Source organism: Urocitellus parryii, chromosome 6, assembly GCF_045843805.1.
Source record: "Urocitellus parryii isolate mUroPar1 chromosome 6, mUroPar1.hap1, whole genome shotgun sequence".
Classification (NCBI taxonomy): Eukaryota; Metazoa; Chordata; class Mammalia; order Rodentia; family Sciuridae; genus Urocitellus; species Urocitellus parryii.
This window is the reverse complement of record NC_135536.1, coordinates 131,713,461-131,724,262: the sequence shown is the minus strand read 5'-3', so window position 1 is coordinate 131,724,262 and position 10,802 is coordinate 131,713,461. Positions and strand designations below refer to the sequence as shown.

Genomic DNA, 10,802 nt, shown 5'->3' with positions numbered 1-10,802 from the left:
GGAAACAGGTAATTGTAGTTTTCTGTCCAGGGTGATGGAAGGAAAGGAAGTCTATGGCCTTAGTCAACCGGAGAGAAGATGAGGAGGATGACACGAGGAGTAGGAGTCAGTCTCCATCCCCCTACAAGTCCTCATACAGGAGTTTCCTTGTTTTGTTGAGGTTTTGAATAGAAAGGATGATGACTAGCAGGGACAAAGCAGGAGCAGCTTCACTGGGATGCCCTTCCTGGGGCCTTTTTCTCAGGGAGCAGCCCACCCCTAGGTCTCATCTTGGTGAGCCAGCAGCATAGGACAGCTGTTTAAAATACCTTCTATTTTACTTGTCTTCTCAGGGAGATGCCACTAGAGCACAGCAGCCCAAAGAGGGTGGTGAGAGCGCTGAAGGTCCAAGGCATATCTAAAAGGGCTGTTGGCTGCTAGGCAACATAAAGGAATGAGGTCCCACCTCAGCTCATCTTTCAAAAAAATGAAAATATGTATTCTTTTATCTTAATGCAAACTTTAAATCGAGGGGTCCGGTGCACTTTACTGGCTTTCAATTTGTAATCCCTTACATCCTCCTACGTGACTTCAAAGTTGAGTTAGATAAGAATGTGAAACCCGGAAGAGGGCCCAAAGGAATGGGTGTTTGAGAGCTCTTTCACATTTCAGAGCTCTCATTAAAAAGTAAAGGCATTTTTCAGGTGACTTGGAACAAGAATTTCTGCTGCTTAAAATTCCTCTTCCTAAACTTTCTGTTGCAAGTAACAATAGATCACCTTCCCTAAGCACTCATTATTGCTAAACACAGCTCAAAGTGCTTTACCTATGTTAACTCATTTTGCAAACGAGGAAACTGAAGCTCAAAGAAATTAAAAGTATCTTGTCCAAGGACCGCCCCACCCCTCCAGCCAACTGTGGCACAGCACCCATCCAAACCCAGGCAGTGTCCTGGTTCCATAGGCTGATGAGAACAAAACTTCCAGCACTTTTATGTTTGCACTCCCTGTGAATGACCTCAGAGCTCACTGCAGATAGTGAGGGAAGAGGTGACCAAGTTCAAATATAGTCATAGCCTCAGGTTTGAATGAATCCTTACTTCCTGCACTCACCTAGTTAGGCTTGTAGGTCATACAGGAAAGATTATCCCTCTGACTAGGTGTCCACTATCCACAGGGCTGAATGGGGAAAGCAGCAAGGGTAGAGCTATTAAATGACTTGGTCAAATCCGCACAGCTGATCACTGGCAGGAATAGTCAGCATTATCCATTCTCCCAGTCAACAAACATCCTTTGAGCCCAGTTATACCTAGCAACATCTTTGCAGTCAAGCCCCAGATTTATAATACAGGTTTCAAATATAACTGTTAATTTGGCCAGATTACATTTTAAATACATGTTGTAGGCGGACAGTAGTTTCTCTCTCTCTCTCTCTCTCTCTCTCTCTCTCTCTGTGTGTGTGTGTGTGTGTGTGTGTGTATGTGTATTTGTGTTTTTGTTTGAATAGAACCCAGGACCTCACAAATGCTAGACAAGCACTTTGCCACTTAGCTTTATCCCCAGGCCCTGACCTTTAGTCTTATATGCTCAGGTGTTCATTTCTTCCACAGCAGAGAGCTGGAAGAAGAATGGAGACTGCTGGGAGAAAGTGATTTCTGGTTGCAAAAGATAAGAAGGGGGATTCGCTTAGGAACTCAAGACCACAAGGGAAAGTAGACACATGATCTCTGCTCAGGTTTTGCCAAAAGAAACTATGCTCTTTTTATTCTCCTATGTCCTTTTAAGTGAAATAAAAGACAGTGGGTCAACCCCACTTTTCATCATACACAAATGTAAATTTAAAGGGTGTTAAAGATATAACTGTGAAAAGTTTGCTTGGATTTTTTTTTCAAAGAATAAAAGAACATTTTTATTACTTTAGCCTATGAATAAATATTGTAAATTAGAAAATACAAGAAGAAGATGTAAAGGAACATGATAAATTTGACCACAATGGAATGTAAATGTTTAGTTTATTGAGAGATAATATTTAAAACTTGAAAAGGCAAGTCATAGACTAGAAGATATTTGCAAATGTCTAGTTTTTCAGCTACCTAAGAACTTTTATGATAAATGCAGAAAAAATTACAATTCTATAGAAAGATGGATAAAAGAGAGAACAGGCAATTGATAGTGAAAATAACCTGTCAACAGATGCCCAACCTCACCAATAACCAGGGATATTCAAATGAAACCATAATTGGATGTGATTTCATGTAGCTCAAGTGGGTGAAATGAAAAGGTCTCACTATCCTAAATAGCAGGATCACTGTTAGTGAGGGTGGAAACTGGTTCAGCCATATTCATTGGTGTTTTATTTTTCACACTTTTTATACCATACTCATAGAGTGTCTTAAATGTAAATTTCAGTGACTTCTTATCTACATGTACACCCAGGTATCTAACATTCACATCAAGAACTAGACTTTTTCCACCTGGCCATCACCAACCCCCTGGGGCTTTATCATGCCCCTCCTCATTACTTGAGGTAACTGAGCACAGGAGGCTCACGGCAGGGGAGCCTCATCACAGACTTGTTTGCCTATTATGAACTTCTTTCAATATATCTGTGGGATCCATCCATGTTGCTAAGTGGTATTCTGTTGTATGGAAATTATTTATTTCTCCATTCTCCTTGGAATTTGAATTATTTTCAGTTTGGAGACTATTATGATTAAAACTTCAATAAACATTCTTGAAACAGCAGTCTGGTGAACAATTTGACATTATCTAGTTAAGTTAAAAAAGTGTATTACTCTGTGACCCACCAATTCTACTTCTAGGAAAACACATGAAAGAAGCTTTCATACATGTTTAAAGAGGCATGAGTAAAAATGCTCATAGCTATTTTGTTATAGTTGCAAAAACAAAACAAATTAACAGACTTAAATATCCACCAACAGGAGAGTAGATCAATAAATGGTGGTATAATCATACAATGAAATTATACACACACACATATATATATATAAAAGAAATAAAGCTAATCACATCAGCATGTCTTGATATTGGGTGAAAAAAGCAAAGATTCAGGAAATACATATTTTAAGATGCTATTTATATAAAAATTTAAAACATGCAATACACTACTATCACAAAGTATGTATGTATGTGTATATATATGTGAGTATATATATATACATGAACACATTCATATATGTGTATATATATATATATGAACACATTCATAAATTCATGGCATTGATAACAGAAAATGCAGAATGATAATTTAGTTCAGGTGGGAAAGGAAGAGCTTATGAAATGGTGGGGGGTGGGGTGGAGAGATGCGGGGTATTGACTGGATTGATAAGTGCTTCAGTCTTAAATTGGGTGATCAGTACAAAGGTGGTTATTTTATTCTTTAAACTTAAAATATAACTTTTCAAAGCTACAAGGAGTAGGAGTCATCCAGGGCAATAAAATGCTGGTAAATGATAATTGGCTGGGGGAAGGAGGACTGGTTTGTAATATTTGACTCTTTCCCTGATGTAAACACTCTCACCATGGCTGATTTCAAATTGCCAGTGTGACGTCATCCGGCTCACAAATTCTTGAAAACTGTAATAACTGTTGGCCTCATGAGCCGAGATGAACCAGCTCCAGCACACCACTCAGACACTGACAGTGGAAGCACTTGCTCTGCAGACTGCAGTCTCAAGCTCCTTCTGAGAACTTTTCCAACATCCTTGGAGGTGGGTTGAAGGCTGGATTATATTAGTTATTTATTGCTGCTTCATTACACATTATACCCAGTCTGGAGACTAAGCAGCTTAAAACAATAAAAATTTATTATTTCACCATTTCTGAGAGTCAAGAATCTAACAATGGCTAAGCTAGGTGGTTCTGGCTCAGGATCTCTCATGTTAGCCAGAACTACAGGCATTTTCAGCTTTACCTAGGATTGGAAGATCTGCTTCCAAGTTCATTCAAGTGGGTGCTGGCAAAGGCCTCAGTTCCTTGTCTTGGACTTCTCTGTTGGGCTGCCTACGACATGGCAGTTGACTTTCTCCAGAGCAAATGATCACAGAGAGAAGAGGGTGTGAGACTGAGATGAAGGCACAATGCCTTTTATAAACTAATCTTAGAAATGATATACCATTACTTGTATTCTGTTGTGTGCACACACCAACTCTGATAACAATGTGGGGGGGAATGACATAAAAGTGCAATACCAGGAAGCAAGAATCACTGGGGCCATCTTGGAGACTGGCTACCACAGATCACAATTGAAGGTGAGTGTACAATAAAGGCCTATAAGGAATTCTCTAATGGTCCTTGTTCACATTTCTTTAAAAAAATCTCCTCTACCATCTTAGTGCCAATTCAGAGGCAAAAGTGAAAAAGTGTCCGCCATTCAAATCCCATCTCAGAACCTTCAGTTACAAAAATAGTGATCCTTGGGAGACTGTGGGGCCCCAAAGCTCTCAGGAAAGCAGTAGCTCCAGCTGCGCTCTGGTGCCACTATGCCCATCAATTCCCCAGAGTCAGAGGCATGGCTATTCCCTGACACTGCTTTTTTTCTCTCTTCTTAAGAGGAGGCTCACATCTGTTTCACCATGGCTTATCCCTGAACAGACAGACTCAGGGATGCTTACATGACAGGGATGTGGGAAGGCATGGCCAAAGACCTAGAGCCTTGGTCCTGGAGGATTAGAAGCTGAGGCACCACATCTCAAGCTGTTACTGGAATGTGTTCCTTATAACTCAGTCAACCAAAATGTTCTATTGAAAAAATATTCCAAAATCAAAGCCAGGCTTAGGTGCACTGCAAACTGTAGCCCCACTTTGGGGAGAGGGGTAGTCATATGCACATTAGCGTAGTAAAGGCTCAGAGAAGGTGCATGGAAATATTCACTTAAATTCATTTTATTTAAATTAATGTTTCATTCTAAACTTATTTGATCATAGACCTTTTTTCTTCTTTTTTTTCTTGTTTGTTTTCTTTTGGTGGGGCAGAACATATGGTAATGGAATGCCTCTTACATTGTTTACTCAACCTCTTCTCAACAGGAAAGGTGTCAGGGAGGGCCACCAGGTTTGTCATGGGTGTGGAGGCTCTAATTATTACTACTCAAGTGTGACCATGGAACAGCAGCATTGGCAGCTGGTACTTTGTTAGAAATGCAGAATCTTAGGCCCCACCCATGAACTACTGATCAGAATCTGCTTGTTAATAGGACCCCCAAGTGATAAAAGCAAGGCAGTTTGAGAAGCATGGTTCTATATCTTCTTTTCTTTCCCTTCTAAGATGGCCAGTTCAGTCATCTCTCTAGTCAGGTGGGGCTTCCAGGTTCTGTATCCAGATGCAATTTGACATATTTTGAGCTGCACACTTTTGTTTAGGGAATTTCCCATATTATGAGTCCTTTCTACCCAAGGGTCCAAGAAGGAAACCAAGGGACATGACAAACACTGAAGAGGACTTGCTTCCGCACTGAAGGACCAAAGAGTAATTCTGGTTTGGCTTCCTCATCTCTACCCAGATGTCCTTCCACAAAGATGCCTATACCGTCCTAACCTAGAGAAGGTCACCTTGAGGATCCAACCATAGCCTCCCTTACAAGGTCACAAGGGCCAGCCACTCTTAGAAGGAAAGGTAAATCAACATCTAGGGAGAAGACATTTTATTGAGATTTTACTACACAAATAGCTACAGAAAGCTGGAAGGGCTGAAGACAGCAGATACTGTCTCCCTCTACACAGGTCACTGAGGAACCCATGAGGAAGGGTTTTGGGGAAGGCATAGTAAAGACTACTGAGGGAGAGAAGACCCCATTCCAGATGCTATCTGGCATGAGGAAGATGATAGGACACAAAGAAAGAGAAAGAAAGGGACTAATATCTTAGATGTCATGGAGGAAGGGTATGTGAGGACCAAAGAGGTCTCAGCATCACAGCATTTGGGAGTCACTGGGTGAGAGCTTGAATAACATCCTTCACCAGCATGGTACCAATCACCATCTTCTCACTGTTGACAATCAGCTGGGCAGTTCTGGTTGGCCGGGCATCCAGAGTCAGCAGAACCAGGCTCCCACTGGTCAGTGTCCTCCCTGCAAACCTGAGATAGGAGTAGAGAAAGGGGTTGGGGAAGAGCTGCTAATTGTGACTGTATTTGGAAAGGTCTTATCTCTAGGGCTTGGGACCCCTCCTTTAAGTCATACCCCACAAGAACCCTTTACTTCCCCTCTACCGGTACCTATACTCATCAGATGTCCCGCAAGGAACACGACCCAGGTTGGCAGTGGCAGTCACTTTCTGTACCACTATGTGGTCACTTCGACAGGCATCTGGCAGCGTGAGTTTCTCTGTGATCTCATTCATGCCAGTCAGCTTTCCTAGGGGTAGAGGTCATGATGATGACAGAGTTGTAGTGGGCACTGATGTTGGCACCTGCATCTGCTTGCTGATTATTCTTATTCAGTTCTTCTAGGCTGGGCGGGGCTCATGCTAAAGGAAGTTCAGCATCTCCCTCTTTGACTTTGGGCCCTTGGTGTCTGGCCTAGCCTTCCTGCCTCCACTCAGGGCTTTATCTATGGTGCTGACTAAAGACTGTTGGTGCCTCCTGCTGTCAGACATCTGGGCTTCAAGTCCCTTTGGAGTGGCCACTAAACCTGAGGGCTAGACAGTTCTAGAAGTTTCTTCCACCATGGATCCCACGCTTTTTGGTCTTTCCGATGTGACTCTCTAATCCAGTCAACTTCTTCCAGCTCCTGGAAGTTAAGCCCTCACAAAGAGATGACAGTGGTTGCTAGGCTCCTGACCAGAGTCCAGGAGTCATATGTAAGCCTCATAGATTGTGCCTTAATTGAACCTCCACCAAAGCAGTTCCTGAAACCCCCAGACCCTTACAGCATCCCCAGAACCTCTTACTCTACAGGGTGACCTCTCTCTTCACTCACAAGCTCCTGGTCAACCATGAACACCTTTCTCTGCCTTCCTGCACACCACAGGCCTGCTCTTCAGTTTCTCCCCTATCCCATTATCCTTCTCCTTCAACAACTGACATGCCCCTCCTGTTTCTTCCACCCCTTCCATTCTTAGCTACTAATATCTTGCCATGGTACCTCAGTCTGTCCATGTTCAAATCTCTCCATTTCTAAAAAACTATTCTGGAAGAGAATACCTTCATCATGCCAATTCCTTGTCTTATTCATGACCAAACTCTTCCAAAAAGGACTTCATTACCTCAAGGCCTTGGTCTCCCTCCTACTCACTACAACTAGTTTCTGGATTCCTTTAGTAGTGACTTGCTCTCTGTGAGGATGACAGTGGTCTTCTAGATGCTGGATCTGCAGGTTTTTGGTCATCATGGCCTGTAGACCAGCCCAAAGCACACTGCTGTCCTATCATGTCTCCTAATTCTCCCCCTTACCTCCCTCTGCTCTTCTTCCTATTTACCTCCTTTTTTAAAAAAAGTTCTGAGTACACACTGTCATTTTTTAAAAATATTTATTTTTTTTAGGTTTAAGTGGACACAATATCTTCACCTTACATTTATGTGGTGCTGAGGATCAAACCCAGTGCCTCATTCATGCTAGGCGAATGCTCCACCACTGAGCCACAATCCCAGCCCCCATATTCACCTCCCTTTTATCTGTAGAATAAAGATTTTCCTCAAGGTTCTATCCTTGGCTTCTTATCACCCCTCCCCAACGCTCTCTGCCAGGGTGATCTCATCCATACTCACAGCTTCCATTGTGGCCTCTATGCTCATGACTCCAGGATTTAAGTGTTTCCTGGATACAGACCCCAATGTTCAGTGGCATACTGACTCCTCTTGAACTTCCCATATGCACTTCAAAATTAGCTTTCACAAAACTAACCATGATCTTTCCTCCTGCCTTACTCAATCTGTTCTTTCTTCTAGATCAGACGTTGGTCAAACTATAGCCTATAGGCCAAATCAGCCACCACCTATAAGGCCCACAATGGTGTCTATGTTTTTGAAATATTGGGAGAAAAAGTCAAAAGAATAATAGTATTTTGTGACATATGAAAATTAAATAAACTTGAAATTTCAGTATCTGTAAGTGAGATGTTATTGGAATACTGCCACAACAGCAAAGCTGAATAACTGAAACAGAGACCACATAACCCTGAAAGCCTGAAACAGTTACTTTATGATCCATTACAGAAAAAAATCACCAAACCCTGTTCTAGATGAGGGGCAATACTTATCTTCCTACTATCCAAGCCAGAAATTCTAGAATATGCTAATATATCACCTCTCCTCCCTCTCATGGCAGCTACCCATGGCTTCTCTCTTCCCAATCTCAACATTCACCCCCAGGCCTTCTTTCTCTTTGCCATAGCTCTGACCCTTGCCTCACCATCTCTCATCTGATCTACTGCAATAACTGTATAGGTACAGAATTTAGCCCAAGATTGTACACCAAGAGAACAGAAGTTCAGAAATAATAGCTAGGGCTCATGAGGCCCCTTATTTCCCTCATTTGTGCTAGGCTGCCTCTTTTTTTTTTTTTTTTTTTTCTTCTCTACAGGCTCTTCCAATCCTAGCTGCTAGTACTGTCAGATTTCTCTTTTAAAGCCAAGGATTGAACCTGCACCTTCCTTCAGTGACTTCTCTACTACTAGGAAAATAAAGTCTGCAGTCATCTCTCTCTAGGACTGCTTTCAACTCCAAAATTCTAGAACTGCAATCCTTTAGCATGACATTCGAAATTCCTAAAAATTAGAAACCAAACACATATTGCTTTTTAGCTTTGTTTTTACTAATCCTCTATGCCAGGGACTCCTATGCCCCAAACCAATCTGCCCCCAACACTCAACACCATAGTTCTGCATGTGCTATTTCCCCACCTGGGATGAGGTCCTAATGTTTATGCCTGACTGAGTCTTTCCAAAGCCTCACCAGAATGCCTCAGTATCTGTAAAGGCTTTTCTAGAGGCACAAATTATAGGGTCTCTGTTTGAGGGAGCTGAGATTTTCCCCACACGTCTGAACTGTGGAACTTAACAGTAGTGGGTGGTGCTGAGCTCCTCTTTACCCACTCCCAGGGAGTGCTTGCTTACCCTGCTCCTTCTTGAATTCATTCTCACTCATGAATACAGGGGCCATCAGCTCCCCAACAGGTGGCTGAATGGAGACGTAGAACTGTCGGGTTTGGGTGCTGGGAAGAGTGGAAAGAGAGAAGAAGTGAGGTTAGCATCTCTCCCCCTCACCCATCCACCCCCACTCCCTCAGAGGCAGGATGTGAAGGCAACAGAAGAGAGAGGTCAGACCTCACTGAGGGCTTCAGATGGCTGCCAGACCCACCCAATCCTGATGTAGCCCCACCTATCCTCACCTCCATCTCTGATTCACTTTGATGTTGCTTCTTTCCAGCCCACCCTTCCACCCCTATATGAGTTGGACACGTACCACAGCTGGAAGTTGGCTGCCTGGGTTGAATCACAGAAATTAATGCCCATTATAGCAGTGGCAGATTCTCCAGGTGCCAGCGACTCTGAGTGATGTGAGGAAGGGAAAGGGAGAGCGGAGACACCATCACCTGATAGGTTTGGAGCCCAGTCAAGCCTCATTCTCCCCTCCCAGTCAGAGCCGACCAGTTCTCTATGGAATCCTAGATTTCTGGGTCCCTGCAGATCATCTCTAGTTTCCTCCTTGTATCTAAATGTCTTCCCTCACCTAACTTCAGCCCATTTAATTCAGCTATAAAGCAACCAAGGCTTAAATCTTCTGCTGCAAGTACTTCCTGCCCTTATACAAACTTGCTTATTTCCTAATCTATCTCATCCACCACGTTATGATACAATCACTGTGTCCCCATAGCCAGGCCCCTTGCTTGTCCCCAAAATTATCAACCACAAAAAGATTGTCTCTGCCCAGAAGCCTCCTCCTCCTCCCTCTGCAAAGCCCTTCTGTACCAATTTCTGGAAATTCTTGGATGCTGATGCCAGCAGGCAGTTTGGGGGTGCCCACATGTAGGCCCTTGATGGGAGTCTCAGAGCTGTTGGAGAAGTAGATGTGCACAGACACCATGTGGGGATCCCCGGAGAAAGGTTGGCGGCTGAAGGCATAGTCCACAGCCAGCCCCTCGCCAGCTACTCTGTGCAGCAGCTCCTGTCTGCCAACACCCGGCACTGGACTCAGCAGCTAGAGTGGTGGAGGAGGAAGAAAAGAGTCTGTCCCAGCCTTGCCCCTACCAAGGGCCATCCTGCAACTGGGAGTCAAAGCTATCCCCTCTATCATATCTCCTCTCACATACAAATTCACACCACAGGATGCATCATGGAGATGGGTCCCTTCCCTCAGCTCAGTCCCTCTCCAGTCCTACTCACCGAAGGTACCAGAGAGGAGTCTGTGAGTGTCAGGCCCTCCAGGTCAGCAGCCAGACTAGTGGACACAACCGTGGGAGGAGACACAGGCTGGATGCTGGGAGGGGTGACTGTGGGAGGACATAAGATTATGATGAGGCAGAGGCAAAGCTGGCTTGGGTTGAATGGGGAGCCCAGAATGCAAGAAGCAACCATTTGGCACCATGAACAGTGATACACATGGCAGCCTGGAGGAAAATGCCCACCCTATACCCCAACCCCAGACCTTAGGAACCTGATTCAGAGCTTAAGTGGCTCTGAATCCCTTGACCTCCTCCCTGATGTGACTTCCAACACCCAAACTCACAGTCCTCTAGATCAAGCAAGGAGATCTCCTTGGCTGCTGGGGCACTTTTGCTGCTGGGAGGCTAAAAGAGAAAAATAGATTGTGGGTGTGAGGAAGGGAAGCACCTGGTCTGTAATGGGTTGAGTGAAAGAGCATGGCCT

The 10,802-nt window shown here is 43.8% G+C and overlaps 1 protein-coding gene across 3 annotated transcripts in view; it reads right to left on the bottom strand.

The window, feature by feature from the left end:
* Positions 1 to 5,924: 5,924 nt before the first annotated feature.
* Ap3b2 (adaptor related protein complex 3 subunit beta 2) overlaps positions 5,925 to 10,802 on the bottom strand; it is a 36,755-nt gene continuing 31,877 nt past the window's right edge. For all 3 annotated transcript variants that reach the window (XM_026388152.2, XM_026388153.2, XM_026388155.2), the window contains 7 exons: positions 10,663 to 10,723; positions 10,320 to 10,426; positions 9,906 to 10,134; positions 9,400 to 9,484; positions 9,051 to 9,148; positions 6,214 to 6,352; positions 5,925 to 6,075 (listed from right to left, as the gene is read on the bottom strand). In XM_026388152.2, the coding sequence (XP_026243937.1) occupies positions 5,925 to 6,075; positions 6,214 to 6,352; positions 9,051 to 9,148; positions 9,400 to 9,484; positions 9,906 to 10,134; positions 10,320 to 10,426; positions 10,663 to 10,723 (870 nt within the window). The remainder of the gene's footprint in view (positions 6,076 to 6,213; positions 6,353 to 9,050; positions 9,149 to 9,399; positions 9,485 to 9,905; positions 10,135 to 10,319; positions 10,427 to 10,662; positions 10,724 to 10,802) is intronic.